Source organism: Lepisosteus oculatus, chromosome 23 (assembly GCF_040954835.1).
Source record: "Lepisosteus oculatus isolate fLepOcu1 chromosome 23, fLepOcu1.hap2, whole genome shotgun sequence".
Classification (NCBI taxonomy): domain Eukaryota; kingdom Metazoa; phylum Chordata; class Actinopteri; order Semionotiformes; family Lepisosteidae; genus Lepisosteus; species Lepisosteus oculatus.
Genome location: NC_090718.1, coordinates 2,182,848 through 2,200,169, shown reverse-complemented (window position 1 = coordinate 2,200,169; position 17,322 = coordinate 2,182,848). Strand labels below are relative to the sequence as shown.

Below are 17,322 nucleotides of genomic sequence, written 5' to 3'. Positions count from 1 at the left end.
GACGGTTTGAAACCGAGCGCGCAGCTCCTACACTCCTCGCGGGTTTAACGGCTCCAGGTCTCTCGGTTTAATAAGAGACACAGAAAGATCGATTTTCCTTCATTTATAAACTAAAAGCAAGTTCAGGCGTTTTAATACCTTGATACCTATAAAGTGGCAAGGATTTTGATGACTGTTTTAGCTATACTATAGGACAAGAATAGTGACATAGTATAATACTACTATAATAACGTTAACTAATATAATTTCTAGTGTAAAAAGTGTGACTCGGGAGGAGAGCGTTGTGCTGAGGGACAAGACCACTTGAATGACTAATATAATAATATGGATTTTATTAATCCAATTACAAATACAATAAGGAATACCTCTTTGGTTTGTAATTAAAAGGTTAAAAACGAAGCGAATATAGAAATGTTATGAACTGTATGACCTCGCTGCTTCACCACTGAAATGTTAGAAAAACCGTGTAAACGCTGAAGTTACACACGTAACCAGAACTCGCTCTTTTCAAGAGGCTGTGGGTGGCTCTTAAAAGAGCCTTTGTGTTCGGGGTCAGTCGGAGGTCTCTGCCGCGCTGTTTACTTGCTCTTGGCCGGCTTCTCGGTCTTCTTGGGCAGCAGCACCGCCTGGATGTTGGGCAGCACGCCGCCCTGCGCGATGGTCACGCCGCCCAGCAGCTTGTTCAGCTCCTCGTCGTTGCGGACGGCCAGCTGCAGGTGCCGGGGGATGATGCGGGTCTTCTTGTTGTCCCGGGCGGCGTTGCCAGCCAGCTCCAGGATCTCGGCGGTCAGGTACTCCAGCACCGCGGCCAGATACACCGGGGCTCCGGCGCCGACCCGCTCGGCATAGTTTCCCTTGCGCAGCAGCCGGTGGACACGGCCCACAGGGAACTGCAGTCCGGCCCTGGAAGAGCGAGTCTTGGCCTTGGCTCTGGCCTTACCGCCGGTCTTTCCTCTGCCGCTCATCTTGTAATATCTAGCTTGTCCGAAGAAGTCTGACAATACTGATCACAAGCTGTCTGCCGCCCCGCTTTTGAAGAGTCGCGGCTGAATTCGATTGGATGGACGGGAACAAGCTCTCCACCCAATCAGAGATCAGTGTTGCCAACCAGCGCTCTCGGTCTCCACCAATCAACAGGCAGGAGGGAAATTCGGACACTGAACACAGAGCGCGGCTCTGCTGCCGAGCGAGGACAAATATGTGTTTTTCAATTTCAAGCTTATTATCGTTATTCTCATACACAGGTATATGTAATTGTGAAATGCTATTTAGCTAGCTCTCAGACGTTAAGTGGTAAAAAAACAACAATAAAGTTGCATAAGAAACAGAGACAACAGGCCATGTGCAGAACAACAGGCGAATAGCAAAACTACAACAGTTCATGTGCAAAACACTTTGCTTAAACGGTCATTTTTTATGCTTTACAAAATGTATATTTTAGTGAATTTCACCACCGTCTGACTCTCAGTAACCACGCTACCTTGAGTGGAATTAAGCTCCACTCCCATAAGAATCTGGATCACCCGCCTCCGAGGGCTCGATATTGAAAAGTCACCATTGTCGCTATTAGAGTGATACATCTGTCACGTTACGTCTTTTCACATGTCCGCTATAGCTGCGAGACTAGCAGTCACACACTAATGAAAACCTCCGTGCCATGTAACAGTGTAACATTTCACCTCAACTAAATTCATTAAATGAAGAGATGCAAGGAGTCACAACGCTGTTCAATGGAGATCAGAACGTTTAACAAAAAAGCCTTTTAATTCTACACCTCCTCTGCGCACCCACTCTCTACAATAGTATTTAGAATATTTACATTTGTACATTTTACCCAGTATCGCATTTCAGTATCATTTTTAAAAACTACAACTCAATCCCCCCATCGTGTAAAATAATTATGTCTCCCCCCACATCGAGGGAACCGGCGCTTTCAAGCGGCGAAAAGGGAAAGTCTGCGCTCTCTCTCGGAAGGGCTGGTGGCTCTTAGAAGAGCCTTTGGGTTTGTAGGAAATTAACTCGGAGGGTCGATCGCTCACTTCTTCTTGGGAGCCGCTTTCTTAGCTTTGGCCGTCTTGGATTTGGCCACCTTGGGCTTCGCTGCCTTGGCTTTCTTCGGGCTCTTCGCCTTCTTAGGCGCCGCTGGCTTCTTGGCCTTCTTGGGGCTCTTGGTCGCCTTCTTGGCCGCTGCGGGCTTCGCGGCTTTCTTGGGCGACTTCTTGGCGGCCGCTGGCTTCTTGGTCGCCGCCTTCTTGGGCGACTTCTTGGCGGCCGCTGGCTTCTTAGCCGCTGCGGGTTTCTTGGCCGCCGGCTTCTTGGCTTTGGCGGCGGCGGCTTTCTTCACGGGCTTGGTCTTGGTCTCCGCCTGCTTCTTGTTGAGCTTGAAGGAGCCCGAGGCGCCGGTGCCCTTGGTCTGCACCAGGGTGCCCTTGGTCACCAGGCTCTTGATGGCCAGCTTGACGCGGGAGTTATTCTTCTCCACGTCGTAGCCGCCGGCCGCCAGGGACTTCTTCAGGGCGGCCAGGGACACGCCGCTCCGCTCCTTGGAGGCGGACACGGCCTGCAGGATGAGCTCTCCCACGCTGGGGCCCGCTTTCTTGGGCTTGGCGGCGCTCTTCTTCTTGGGCGCCTTGGCCGGCGCGGCGGCGGGGGCCGGAGCGACTTCTTCTGCCATCGCTGCGTCTCTGTCTGCTGTCGGACTGTCTGCGGCTCCGCGCGCAGGCGGAACTTCAAGGCCGCATGAGAACCGTGGAGACTCAACCGCTGCTGCTGCTGCAGCTCCGCTCCGCACAGCCCGCTCGCACTTGTGTTTTCTCCCCGCACAAAACTGCCCCGTGATCCTCACAGATACACCGAATCGATGATCAACCACACGAAATACGGAGAAAACCCCCTGGTCTTTAATATGCAGTTGAGTTACAGATTTTTCTGTACGATCATTTTGACAGAATTGCCCAGAGTCCAAGAACAGCGCACACGAAAGGCGGTGCTCACCCGGCACTTCATCGTCTATTTCTCAAATAAATGTACTTAAACCCTCAGCAAAGATAAAAGCAAGGTGTAAATAATACAGTCGAGACCGACGGTCATGTAACACAATAAGAATGAATTCTGAAATATTTAAAACGGATGATTTATTTTGCTCTATGTTCAGTGTCATTAACACAGTCCCGGACTCGCTGTTTCTAAGAAGGACACGGACAAGTTTTGTCAAACAGGACAGTTTTATCCCCGTGAAATTAGGAGTATTTCGAGTTTTTCCACCGATACGCTTTTATAAAATGCTGAACAACCGTATTCTATGGTTTTGATTATCTCAAATTTTCCAAATCAGTTATTTCAATGGCGATTCTTCAACGGGGCTTTAGTAAAGACGGCGACTCTCTACCGTCAATACCAACATTCCTGAAGCTCTTTCTAAACCTGTTACTTCGGATTGCAGTTCCTCCAGATCCTTCAGCATCGTCCCGGCTTCTCGGGAGGAGACAGTTAGCAGAAAGCCCTTGATATTACTGTTCGTACAAGACGGGCAGAAAAAAAGAATTTCAAAATGCTTAGTTTTATTTTCTTTCATCCGGCTCGTGTGAACGCCCGTCCATTCCCCAGACGTTTAAATTAAGACGTTTGTCTCTGGGCCTCACGGTAGGGCTAATACCAATTCAACAGGAACAGGGCTCTAGGCTGGAGACATGCAGACTCCATACAGAAGGATTCTTCTATTCGGAATTAAAATCAAGACCTGCAAGGCAGCAGTTTTAGACGCTTTATTTTGAAACCTATCTTGATAATATTCATCAAATAGAAGACCTACACTAATACTGAATTATCCACACAGTGTAGAAACACCCTTAGTTCTTGTATTTAGTTAATTGTCAGTTCTGCCATGTGTGTGTGTGTGGGGGGGGGTATTCTCATTAATTCTTCACTCTTGCTACAGATTAATTTTGTTCTAGACCGTTACTCATAAAACACCAAACTGCTGCTGTGTGAAATCCCTTTTATAGAACAGCAATCGCTCCTTGGTAAAGAAACAGTCTAAATACACCAAACAAGTGTTGTAGTTTTTTAAACAGGAGACACCTCTTTACCCAAAGAGCTGTGGGAGAATGGAGCAAGTTGTCCAGCCATGTTGATCCCCTCGCTACTCTCTACAGACAACAGGCTCCTATCTCAGGGGCACAGGGAGCTGGAGAGACCCCAGGGCTATTGACCTCTGACACCTGGCAGACTCGGGCCTCACTGCAGCAGAACACGGCCTGTGTGGCGACTGGGGGTCCGAGCTGCACCCCTGGGCAGCCTCTGTCCTCCGACTGTGAGCTGGGAAACCGGCGAAGTCACAGGCGAGATATTTAAAGAGCGACTTGCAGAATTCAATTCAATGCAATTTATTTTGATATAGCGCCTTTCACAACAAGGTTGCCCCAAGGCGCTGGACAAAGCAAGTGACCATACAGGTTGTGAATACAGAACAGGAAAGGCCAGAAGACAACGGAGGAGAGGAACCAAAAACTCTTCAGTAAGGAGAAAAAAACCTCTAGGGGTCCAAGGTCAACTGTCTGCCCAACCCCTTTGGGCATGCTTACATTATATAATTAAAAAAAGGAATACATTAATAAGTGTATTAGTCCATCTATCATGTCTTCTGTAGGTCAGTACTCCATGCAGATCTCGGTAGACCAGAAAAATCCTCCTAAACGATAGCTGTATCCACGATGTCCCTCTTGGATCCATAGCAGTGATGCAGCATCCAACTCAAATGGGGCCCAGCCTGGACACGTGGGGAGAAGGATAGGACAGTTTGGTCAGAACAGATGTAGCTATCTGGTGGGCCAACACAGAGACACACAATGGCATGTACAGCAGCACCAGCAGCCATGGTTTCAGCAGGCTATAATTTAAGGTGTGAGCAGGCTAGACTGAAGTAATAGGTCTTCAGTCTGAATTTGAATACTGAGATCGACATTAATAAGTTCCATTAGATAGACAGGTGCCTGACCTCTGAGAGCCTTGTAAGTAGAAGGATTTTGAAGTCCGCCCTGTACCTGACAGGAAGCCAATGAAGAGAGCTAAGTATGTGGGTTATATGGTCGTACTTTCTGCTCCTATCACCCTGCAACTCACAACTGGCAACCCACTGAAGCTAAGCAGGTGTGAGCCTGGTCAGTACCTGGAAGGGAGACCTCCTGGGAAAACTAAGGTTGCTGCTGGAAGAGGTGTTAGTGGGGCCAGCAGGGGGCGCTCACCCTGCAGTCCATGTGGGTCCTAATGCCCCAGTATAGTGATGGGGACACTATACTGTAAACAGGCGCCGTCCTTCGGATGAGACGTAAAACCGAGGTCCTGACTCTCTGTGGTCATTAAAAATCCCAGGGCGCTTCTCGAAAAGAGTAGGGGTGTAACCCCGGTGTCCTGGCCAAATTTCCAATTGGCCCTTACCAATCATGGCCTCCTAATAATCCCCTTCTATGAATTGGCTACATTACTCTGCTCTCCTCCCCACTGATAGCTGATGTGTGGTGAGCGTTCTGGCGCACTATGGCTGCCGTCGCATCATCCAGGTGGATGCTGCACATTGGTGGTGGTGGAGGGGAGTCCCCATTACCTGTAAAGCGCTTTGAGTGGAGTGTCCAGAAAAGCGCTATATAAGTGTAAGCAATTATTATTATTATTATTATTAATTCTAGCTGCTGTGTTCTGAATTCTCTGTAAGGTGTTGAAAGAGTGGTGGGTGCTCCCTGATAGCAGGGCATCGCAGTAGTCTAACCTGCTGTATACAAGAGCATGTATTAATATATCTGTCTCGAGTGGAGAGAAACTACCCTTGTTTTGCAATATTTCTTAACTGTAATATGACGCCTAGATTACGTGCTGAGTCTTTGAGGCAAACGTTTTAATCCTCTGAGTGAAGTGCTGACGGTATAGTAGTCCTATCAGTATTGTTGCCAGAACAGAACTGCAGAATTCCCACAACACCTGGAATTACAGCGGAGAACTTCCAACAGTTATTCTCACAGGTTTTTTATTCACCGACAAGAGAAAACACACATAAGGCCTAAACACGACACAGCAATTGTCCTCCTTCATCTGACAGTGACATGATGTTTCCATGTGGTTAACTCTCTACACTGTGTCAGTATAGATGGAGGAAATCTAATTAGTCAGTAAAAACACAACGCACAGCTCATAATCCACACTGGAAGACTGACTCATCTTCGTTTACAAAATGAAATCGGGTTTGAGTGAGGCTGTAAATCCAATCCAGGCTCACCAGTATCTGCCTGTATTGTTGAATTTCCAGGCAGGACAGGATTATGTGTAAGTGATTCTCTACCTGCTCTCCACACAACCTACAACTCTGTGAACCGCTTCCTTTTTGATGCGTTTGAATTTTAGGATGCATAAATAAATGTCAGGTTTTTCCAACAGAAGTTTCCCCAAATTTGTGAACTTGTTGAAATCTGTATCTGTTCTTCCACTGATCTACAGGTCTGACCATTTTCTTTAAATATATTCTGCTGAATCTTCTCATCACACAATCAACATTATGCTCCAGTGTTGATATTAAGATACTTGATGAGCAGCCATAAAGCTGGCAAGCAGTGTCTTACCTGGGCCTGTAGTGGCTGCTTCATGAGATCTTCAGATGAGAGGGGTCTCTGCTCTCTGCCAGCACACCTGTCACACAGCGCTGGGTCACGACGCTGCACAGAGCTGGAGACACGGCTTCACCCGGGAGGAACGTGAAGTCTTACCGAAGGCAGTCAAAGCTGTGACTTCAGAAGTCAGGGTGAAGGAAAAGAAAGGATTATGAGCTGATAGTGAGGGCAGCATACTGGTAGAGTGGCTAGCATCGCAACCTCACAGCACTGGGGCTCTGGGTTCAATTAGCCCACCTGGCAGTGCTGCAGCTCTGTGCAGTAATGCACTGTATACCCCAGCAGACTGGTACCTGTTGGCTCTGTGCAGTAATGTATACCCCAGAGGACTGGTACCTGTTGGCTCTGTGCAGTAATGTATACCCAGGAGGGACAACAGTACAGAGGGAAACATTGTGCTTTCAATGCCTGTACTGTATCCCTCAACTCTTCTGAGACTAACTACAGCACAGAATTCACAAATGGGCACACCTCCTCTCACTCTTCCCCAAACTGTTCTAAAACAAAATACAGCACACAGAAAAAATCACAACTGTGATTTTTTGTGAGATATTTGAGCCTCACTTTTTTTTGTGGGATATTTGACCCTGAGCCTATCTCCAAACACATCGTAGACAAACTACAGCTCAGGAATCACAGCTGAACTCTCAACCCCAATTCACCCTACCTAGACTCGTCGCAGACAAAATACAAATCAAGGTCAGAAATCACAGCTGGAATCTCACCTCTCTCAACCTGTCCATACTCTACTGAGAAAACTACAACACATATATCACAGCTGGACTCTCACACCCTCTCACCCTCCCAAGACTCTTCTGAGAAAATATACAGAAAAGAAAACCATAACTAGAATCTAAATCCTTCCACCCTACCCGAACTCTTCTGAGAAAATCTACAGCACAGAAATCACAAGTACAGATGTGTTGATCAGCTTTTCAGCTACAGCTAGCGGTCACATAAGATGTAGTACATTAAAACAAAAAATACTATACATTTTATATGACTGGAGGTTTAGAATATTTCTTGATGGTTTGGATATTATTAAATCCGTGCTTTTAAGAATCTCCGTACCGTTCTGACGGGGAATTATTTGTTTTAAGGAATATAGAAATGTATAAAAATAGAATAGTTTCGGATTAAAATCTCATCTTTCCAGGTTTTACGAGCCCCCAGGACGTGAGAGCAGGGAAAGACACACAACTTCTTAGCAGCAAAACATTCACATCTGTGTCTGTGAGAAAACAGTTAAGTCGATATAATATCGATTTAATAACACTGCTCCTTTCTCAAATATCGGAATTGCATTTCGAGTTCGTCTCTTCCTCTGCACCATTTCTACAGTTTTTAAAACCAGCAAGGCGCACAGTAAATTAAATTAGCAAATTAAATTCACTCCATTATCCTGCGTTCCGTTTACTATTTATTAATGACCCGACACTAACACAGCAATCAAACAGCACGAAGAAATAATTTAACTCACCAGAGATCCACAGTTGAAATCGTTCATTTTTGTGGACTGCGGTTCTTATGTTAAAGACTTTCGCCTTGTTTTCCAGACAAGCGTGTCCTGATCTTCTCTCTCCTGCTCCCTCTGCTGGACAGTCGTGGTCTCTGCACCCAGGAGCTCTGCCCTGGTTCAGCTGTAACCTTACAAACAGGGAGATACTTTTCTCGGTCCTGTAACTGTTTCTCTGTCAAAGCAACTGCTCTTTCTCACAAGAACAATTTGAGTATTTAATTCTATCAATGGAAAAATATTTAAATGCTTTGCAGACCCTTCACACCATAGGGTCAGTTGGACATATTTATGTTATTCATCTCGGTTTTCTATAGTAAAGACTCGTATAATAGTACTACCGAAATTCCACAGAAAACGTCAATATCCTGCATTTTCAAAACGTACTCCATCTCAAGATAAACAGCAATTGAAAAATCAGAGCCATGTTTCGCTTCAAAAAGATCTGAAATGATTGTTTCAGGTCCGTCATGGGGCTATTGTGGAAGTTCGCCCGATTTAGACTGCCTAAAAACATGCACCCATATAATAACAGGATTTAGACGCAGTTGTACATTTCTAATCGTTAAAAGAAACTCAAAACAAAAAGGAGAAAACATGCAAGCGGACCTGGTTGAGACACGATCCCTCCTCTTCTCCGACTCAGAGACATTAACCTCTTCCCTGCCGGAGAGCCGAGAGGCACGCACAGTACTGGTGTTCACGTTATTTGACGTGAAATCCCTATTAATTAGCCATAAATGATACTTCCCGAAAATGCATATTCGGATTAAACCAACAATACGTCCTTCAGACAGCTTGCAAGATTGAACGCAAACGGAATCTGCATAAAATACTCACGTGAAATGTAGACAGAGCCTGTTCTGTCCAAAACGTTTAATAACCGCGGCTCAAACGCCCTACGGTATTTCGGATAAAGCACTAACATGCACAAACACACAAAAAGAGGTCATGACTGCTCCTTCTCGACTCTGTGGGTGGCTCTTAAAAGAGCCTTTGGGTTCGCTGATCCGGGACGGGCGGGCCGGGTTTACTTGGAGCTGGTGTACTTGGTGACGGCCTTGGTGCCCTCGGACACGGCGTGCTTGGCCAGCTCTCCGGGCAGCAGCAGGCGCACGGCGGTCTGGATCTCCCGGGAGGTGATGGTGGAGCGCTTGTTGTAGTGCGCCAGGCGGGAGGCCTCGCCGGCGATGCGCTCGAAGATGTCGCTGACGAACGAGTTCATGATGCCCATGGCCTTCGACGAGATGCCGGTGTCCGGGTGCACCTGCTTCAGCACCTTGTACACGTAGATGGCGTAGCTCTCCTTCCTGGTCTTTCTGCGCTTCTTGCCGCCCTTCCCGGCCGTCTTGGTCACGGCTTTCTTGGAGCCCTTCTTGGGAGCGGATTTCGCTGGTTCAGGCATCTTCACAAACTGCACTCTGTGAAAACAGGCATGAGAGTTCTAGACTCACAGCCCCCTATTTATAGCGCCCGCATGCAAATCAGCTCGCTCAGCTCAGAAGGCGGCTCATTGGTCAGCGAGAGAGCTGCTCTCCTATTGGCTGCGCTCTGCGCCAATGAAATTCAAACGGGCGAGCGCCTGAGCCGCTCGCTCTGACTCCAGGCGCCTCTCTCTCCCCTCCGCCCGCGCACAGGGGAGCAGAGGACCGTGTGATCCGTTTAGCACAACCACTCTCATTCCATGTATATCTCCTACTCTAGAAAACAATGTGCTCGGTGTAAACTGCGATTTGTGCAAACTTGGAGTCAAAAGAACTCTTGGTGATATTCTACGCAATTTTAAAATCAGTTCTGAACTAACAGCATCCTATCGCAACACTTTTGAGCAAATTAGTCTGAGCACAAGAAAACATCACACTAAACCTTTCTACAAAATGAACGTAAGCAGAAGGGCTCTTTGCAAATGGCTTTCAAGCGCTTCGGGCGTCTTTGTCTCGACCTCCCGCGGAGTCTGAGCGAACAAAGAGCTGAGCAGCTTCCTGTCGGGGCGGGGAGGGTTAGAAACGACCCGATATCACAAGCTCTTTCTTAAAAAGACAAACCCAGCATGAAGAATAAAAAAACATTTAGAAGCTGAACCCTATTCTGTCCAATTATCTAATAGCAAATTACTACTACGTGCAGATTTTCTGAAATCCGACTCTCATTACGCTTATGTCTCCTACCCTAGAAAACAATGTGCTCGGCGTAAACCGTGCGATTTGTGCAAACTTGGAGTCAAAAGCACAGTTTTGGTGATATTCTAGACAACTTTAAAAGCACTTTGGAACAACCAACAGCATTTTATCGCCACACTTTTGAGCTTCAGCATTGGTTTCAAATTAGTCTGAGCACAATAAAACTAAACCCTAAACCTTTTCTACAAAATAGCATGTAGGAGACTAGCTTTTGGCGAACGAAGTGGATTTCAAGCCAAGCTGAGCCGCTTCCTGTCGGGGCGGGGAGGGTTAGAAACGGCCCGATGTGATAACGGCTCTTTCTTAAAAGCCATGAAGCATGCGTGAAAAATAAATATCTTAAGGAAGTGAGCTTCATTCTTTACTCATGACCTAATTAGAATTAGTAGTAATGAGAATAAGAACTACCACTCCATCAAAACGCTTTCAGCAATAACCCATTTCATTAGCAACCAGATCTACACTAATGTAACGATTGATAAGCCCTGCATCTTAATTTAGGAATCATCACAGCAATCGCAAAGTGTTGCTTGTTTAAAAAAAAAAAACACACATTCTAAAGTGATGGTTTAGATTTCAGCTCTATTTTGATAATGTGGGTGGCTCTTAAAAGAGCCTTTGGGTTGATAAGTCGGGGTCGGGTCCGGTAGTGAAGCTCCGCTCCTGTTTAGCCGCCGAAGCCGTACAGGGTGCGGCCCTGGCGCTTCAGCGCGTACACCACGTCCATGGCGGTGACGGTCTTCCTCTTGGCGTGCTCGGTGTAGGTGACGGCGTCGCGGATGACGTTCTCCAGGAACACCTTCAGCACCCCGCGGGTCTCCTCGTAGATCAGCCCGGAGATCCGCTTCACTCCCCCACGGCGAGCCAGGCGGCGGATGGCGGGCTTGGTGATTCCCTGGATGTTGTCGCGGAGAACCTTGCGGTGACGCTTAGCGCCTCCTTTCCCGAGTCCCTTTCCGCCTTTGCCTCTTCCAGACATCTTCAAGTTATCAGTTGTGAACACGACACACACTGCTGGGCTGCAGCCGCGGCGCTTCTCTTTTCAAGCCTGAGAGCGGACCTGCTTGAGACAGGAGGCGCGCTGACACACGAGCCCGCCTCCTCTCCGACCGCAGCAGCAGCCCAGACTGCACAGGAACCTCTTCCCTGCCGGAGAGCTCTCCACCACAGCAACTTTAAACAGGCTACACTTCGAAATTGTCATGATTACTTCCCTAACCAACGGCATTGTAGGATTGTGCAAATTCTCCCCACGTGGTTTGAATGCTTGAACCTGGACTCGAGAAAAGCCCAGTCTTATCGAGCGCTAGCAATACAGGATAGTCGGTGCTGCAGCACGTTTTTGACTTGCAGTTTTTCTTACAGGGTAAAACTTTAGAGCAAAGGAAACCTAAACCCATACCATACCGACAGCATTAAGAAATGTGTCAATACCGAACCCACGTATCTAGGAAGAACGATATCGAATTCAGAATCCATTGCACATGTGAGGTGCTCTTTTCTGAACCAAAACGCCCCATACGGAACAGAAAATACAACATACTACGGTGTATGGATTATGAACTGTACTCAGACTTTAATCACTGTAGGAATAAATCCGTCATTCATGTTTAATCACCTACTAAACCGAGGTGCCTGAATGCCGGAAACCGAAGAATCTAAGAAATTAGGGAGGTCAATTTTATACGTGTTCAACTGTAACACATTGCAATACAGTACAGGACATCAGCAGTGAAATATTTGATCTTTTTTATATTTTTGTGGTGGCTCTTAAAAGAGCCTTTGTGTTCAAGGGGAAAGATCCTGCAGCAGGCGGTCCGTGTCTAAGCGCGCTCCCCGCCAAACACCGAATTCGGAAAAGAAAATAAAGAGTAGCGGAAGGGCTTTTAATGCCAATCGCTCTCGTGTCATTAAAATAGTCTCATGCATTTGAACACTTTCAAATGTGGATATGAATGCTGAAAAACGAATTTAGAGCAAAAGGGGAGACGTCCCAGTGGGCATTGATTCGTCGAATATACGTATATTTACGGCGAAATTACGTCTATACGTATATATACGTCGCCTAGACGTATAATCAACGTCGAATTGCAACCGTAAAATTATATAACGCATATATAACGTCGAAAACACATCTAACACAGTGCCTGAGGCTTTTTACTGTAAATTACGAAGTAAATTATTTTGGCAGTAATTAATTTACACGTGTATAATACATATAGTAAATATAATAAATTAATTACTGCCAAAATAATTTACTTCGTGCACTGTGCAGAGTGCCGTATACTCCTAGTTGCGGCACACACGATACATACAGTAAAAAGCCTCAGGCACTGTGTTAGATGTGTTTTCGACGTTATATATGCGTTTATTCATGTCGTCGATTTTACGGTTGCAATTCGACGTTGATTATACGTCGAGGCGATGTATATATACGTATAGACGTAATTTCGCCGTAAATATACGTATATTCGACGAATCAATGCCCACAGCTTGGCATACAAGGGTTTTGCTGAGGGGGTCTTGCCACCTGCCTGAAAAAAAAACAGTAAAATGTTTGAGTGCCTATAGAGTTTCTATTTTTATTTTCTTGTCAAAAGTTGATACCATTTCCTGGACACCCCGTCCCCCATCAGTGCGCGGTGCCCGGGGAAAAATCTGTAGGGGGGCGTCTGAAATTCTGAGGGGGGGTGATATTTCGGTTGAAACGGAGCTGTACGGTGCAGCTACCCAAATGAAATCTCGCAGCTATGCCATTGATTAGTGCTTCATGATAGAAGATAACGACTAGCAATCTGGTATTTGCGATGAAGTTCAGTTTCACATTTTTCGTCACTCTCACGGTTTGTATTGCCTGGAGCGAAAAGTACCATAAGCGTTCATTTTTGCAGCTACATGGACGTTCTGAATCGTTAGGAAAAAAATGTTGTAAAACCAACAGAAAGCACAGACTGCTATAACTAGTCCTAGTTATATAACGATTTTAAGTATAATGATAAACTACTGCAAGGAATCGGTCCACCTGAGCAAACAGGATCGTAATGTTGACACTCAATAACGACACTGATATGTGCAGTTCCTGGACGGATAGCCCTCCTGCCCATCAAACAGACTGAGTGACTGTTCGTGTCATTTAGTGTTGTCTGACCATTGACAAAGTACAACTATTTTTTTAGGGCGCAAATTAAGTTAGGTAAATCTTTTTGCCCAAAACTGAAGGGGCGACATTCCCCCCTCCCCCCGTGATGCCAGGCCTGTCCCCATCCTATTCCATAATGTCATTATATATAATACCATACAACAGTGACCGATCCTTACTAACTGCATGCGTTAAAATTGCACATCAGCTCATAGCAGGGGGCACATAGCCGCAATGTATTATCAATGTTAAATTTCAACCATAATATCGACAACATTAATAAACGCATACGTTGAGAAAATATCGAACCCAGCATATTTTCCGGTTATATACCACAATGCATTGCTAGTATTCGTTGGTCACCATTTTGGACACGTTTTTCAAACGTAGAAGTATATCTGCAAATATCTCAGCAATCCTCTTTTGACGAGTAAGTATGAACAATAATAATACTATCTGAATACATACAGATCTTTCTTAATATTATTTTGATTAAAATAGTACGTGAATAAGCAAAAAAATGGCACATAAAATAGTGTGAATGGGGAAGATGACACAAAATCGTTTTGCCATTTCTCTTATTCTTATTCTATGTTGTACTTTCAAACTTTGGGTAATTAGGACAGACTTTATTGCTCAACTGCTATGATGCAAGCCAAATTTTATACATTTATTTCAGCTTTGAGCTTAGTAAGCCGTTCATTTTTTAGATTATACTAAAGAAGATATTAATCATCATTTATTTGGGAAGTAATATTATATAATTTTCTCCTAGCTGCGGTGCTGACGTCCCACCCTACATCAACAGAAAAAGAAATAAAGGAGCACGCAATGTGTTACTTGAAGAATGCATATGCAAGGCAGGGGGCCAGGAGATCTGGACTCTGAAAATAATAGGTTTTTGGTTCTAACTGTTAGGACAAATAGACAGGGTTTGCAAATATTGGACAAAAATCGTCTTAACTTCCATTGTAATATTTTTTTTCTTGGAAATATAGAAGTTGTACATTTTAAAATGTATATTTGAATCAAAATGTGGTTTTGAGTTAGTGTGTTAATGTAATTAGTTTTGTGTTTGTCATTACTATACTGTATATTGCCATGTTACCAGAATTTGTAGCTGAAGTTTAAGACTAGTTGTGTTTTTTATGATTATTGCCCATATGTTGATTGTTGATTGATTGTATACAATGTATAATTTGAAATACGTATGTTTCAGGTGTGAATGTGTATTTTCAGAATAAATTTCTAAACCTAATCATTGGCTTGGTTTACTTGTTTCTACACCTATAAAATCTATCTTTGATGTATAATAGACCTCTAATGTTATCCGTATAATAGACCTCTAACCATATACGTATAATAGTCCTCTAAAGTTATCCGTATAATAGACCTCTAAAGTTATCCGGAACTCCAACCATATATGTATAATAGTCCTCTAAATTTATCTGTATAATAGAACTCCAACCATTTATGTATAATGAACGTCTAAACATAGACGTATAATTGACGTATAACTTTAGACGTATATTAGAATTTCATTCTAGACGAATTGTAGACCACATTTAGACGTCTAAGGTATACGTTTAATAGACGTATATTATACGTCTTTTGCCCACTGGGGTGTGTCGCTGGTTTACTGCAGTAGTGCAGGGGGGCTTTTACACGAGTTGGTAGAAAACCGCTTCTCGGTAGGGCTTTCACTTACCAGCTAACCAATCGAGAATTGTGCCTCGTACAGACTATAATGGAATAATGTGACCCTCTCGAGTGTTGTGGTGGCTCTTAAAAGAGCCTTTGTGTTCAAGGGAAAAGATGCTGCAGCAGGCGGTCCGTGTCTAAGCGCGCTCCCCGCGGATGCGGCGGGCCAGCTGGATGTCTTTGGGCATGATGGTCACCCTCTTGGCGTGGATGGCGCACAGGTTGGTGTCCTCGAAGAGCCCCACCAGGTAAGCCTCGCTGGCCTCCTGCAGAGCCATGACGGCGGAGCTCTGGAAGCGCAGGTCGGTCTTGAAGTCCTGGGCGATCTCTCTCACCAGGCGCTGGAAGGGCAGCTTGCGGATCAGCAGCTCGGTGGACTTCTGGTAGCGGCGGATCTCCCGCAGAGCCACGGTGCCGGGCCTGTAGCGGTGGGGCTTCTTCACGCCGCCGGTGGCGGGGGCGCTCTTGCGGGCAGCCTTGGTGGCCAGCTGCTTCCTGGGCGCCTTGCCGCCGGTGGACTTGCGAGCGGTCTGCTTGGTTCTCGCCATCTTCCTCGCTGCTCTTCACAGACAACAGTGTAGTGAGAACCACGTCCCGCACTCGGGTTTATATGCGCAGACAGCCCCGTCCTGATTGGTTGAAAGGCACAGGGGGGAGGAGGGTGTAACTCTGATTGGACGGTTTGAAACCGAGCGCGAAGCTCCTACACTCCTCGCGGGTTTAACGGCTCCAGGTCTCTCGGTTTAATAAGAGACACAGAAAGATCGATTTTCCTTGATTTATCAACCAAAAGCAAGTTCAGGCGTTTTTATACCTCGCTACCTATAAAGTGGCAAGGATTTTGATTACTGTTTTAGCTATAATATAGGACAAGAATAGTGACATGGTATAATACTACTATAATAACGTTAAATAATATAATTTCTAGTGTAAAAAGTGTGACTCGGGAGGAGAGCGTTGTGCTGAGGGACAAGACCACTTGAAAGACTAATATAATAATAATACGAATTTTATTAATCCAATTACAAGTACAATAAGGAATACCTCTTTGGTTTGTAATTAAAAGGTTAAAAACGAAGCGAATATAGAAATGTTATGAACTGTATTGCGAGCGCAACAAATCGCTCTTCCATACAGCAGATTCTGGATCACGCTGCTTCACCACTGAAATATGTTAGTAAAACCGTGTAAACGCTGAAGTTACACAAGTAAACAAAACTCGCTCTTTTCAAGAGGCTGTGGGTGGCTCTTAAAAGAGCCTTTGTGTTCGGGGTCAGTCGGAGGTCTCTGCCGCGCTGTTTACTTGCTCTTGGCCGGCTTCTCGGTCTTCTTGGGCAGCAGCACCGCCTGGATGTTGGGCAGCACGCCGCCCTGCGCGATGGTCACGCCGCCCAGCAGCTTGTTCAGCTCCTCGTCGTTGCGGACGGCCAGCTGCAGGTGCCGGGGGATGATGCGGGTCTTCTTGTTGTCCCGGGCGGCGTTGCCGGCCAGCTCCAGGATCTCGGCGGTCAGGTACTCCAGCACCGCGGCCAGATACACCGGGGCTCCGGCGCCGACCCGCTCGGCATAGTTTCCCTTGCGCAGCAGCCGGTGGACACGGCCCACAGGGAACTGCAGTCCGGCCCTGGAAGAGCGAGTCTTGGCCTTGGCTCTGGCCTTACCGCCGGTCTTTCCTCTGCCGCTCATCTTGTAATATCTAGCTTGTCCGAAGAAGTCTGACAATACTGATCACAAGCTGTCTGCCGCCCCGCTTTTGAAGAGTCGCGGCTGAATTTGATTGGATGGACGGGAACAAGCTCTCCACCCAATCAGAGATCAGTGTTGCCAACCAGCGCTCTCGGTCTCCACCAATCAACAGGCAGGAGGGAAATTCGGACGCTGAACACAGAGCGCGGCTCTGCTGCCGAGCGAGGACAAATATGTGTTTTTCAATTTCAAGCTTATTATCGTTATTCTCATACACAGGTATATGTAATTGTGAAATGCTATTTAGCTAGCTCTCAGACGTTAAGTGGTAAAAAAACAACAATAAAGTTGCATAAGAAACAGAGACAACAGGCCATGTGCAGAACAACAGGCGAATAGCAAAACTACAACAGTTCATGTGCAAAACACTTTGCTTAAACGGTC

The 17,322-nt window shown here is 45.9% G+C and overlaps 5 protein-coding genes across 5 annotated transcripts; all 5 read right to left on the bottom strand.

Annotated features, from left to right (window-relative positions):
- Positions 1-501: 501 nt before the first annotated feature.
- Positions 502-17,025, bottom strand: LOC138224633 (histone H2AX-like). Its single transcript, XM_069182591.1, has 3 exons — positions 16,496-17,025; positions 7,433-7,441; positions 502-975 (listed from the first exon to the last, which is right to left on the bottom strand). Exons 1-3 carry the CDS (start codon positions 16,876-16,878, stop codon positions 579-581), a joined length of 789 nt encoding a protein of 262 aa, XP_069038692.1. The 5' UTR covers positions 16,879-17,025; the 3' UTR covers positions 502-578.
- LOC138224629 (histone H1-like) lies at positions 2,021-2,828 on the bottom strand. Its single transcript, XM_069182587.1, has one exon. The coding sequence runs from the start codon at positions 2,672-2,674 to the stop codon at positions 2,036-2,038; it is 639 nt and encodes a 212-aa protein (XP_069038688.1). The 5' UTR covers positions 2,675-2,828; the 3' UTR covers positions 2,021-2,035.
- On the bottom strand, positions 4,370-9,592 carry LOC138224632 (histone H2B 1/2). Its single transcript, XM_069182590.1, has 3 exons — positions 8,137-9,592; positions 6,609-6,773; positions 4,370-4,768 (listed from the first exon to the last, which is right to left on the bottom strand). Exon 1 carries the CDS (start codon positions 9,575-9,577, stop codon positions 9,203-9,205), a length of 375 nt encoding a protein of 124 aa, XP_069038691.1. The 5' UTR covers positions 9,578-9,592; the 3' UTR covers positions 4,370-4,768; positions 6,609-6,773; positions 8,137-9,202.
- On the bottom strand, positions 10,993-11,341 carry LOC138224739 (histone H4). The gene has a single exon (XM_069182772.1). It carries the CDS (start codon positions 11,329-11,331, stop codon positions 11,020-11,022), a length of 312 nt encoding a protein of 103 aa, XP_069038873.1. The 5' UTR covers positions 11,332-11,341; the 3' UTR covers positions 10,993-11,019.
- On the bottom strand, positions 15,265-15,753 carry LOC138224631 (histone H3). The gene has a single exon (XM_069182589.1). The coding sequence runs from the start codon at positions 15,738-15,740 to the stop codon at positions 15,330-15,332; it is 411 nt and encodes a 136-aa protein (XP_069038690.1). The 5' UTR covers positions 15,741-15,753; the 3' UTR covers positions 15,265-15,329.
- Positions 17,026-17,322: the final 297 nt, after the last annotated feature.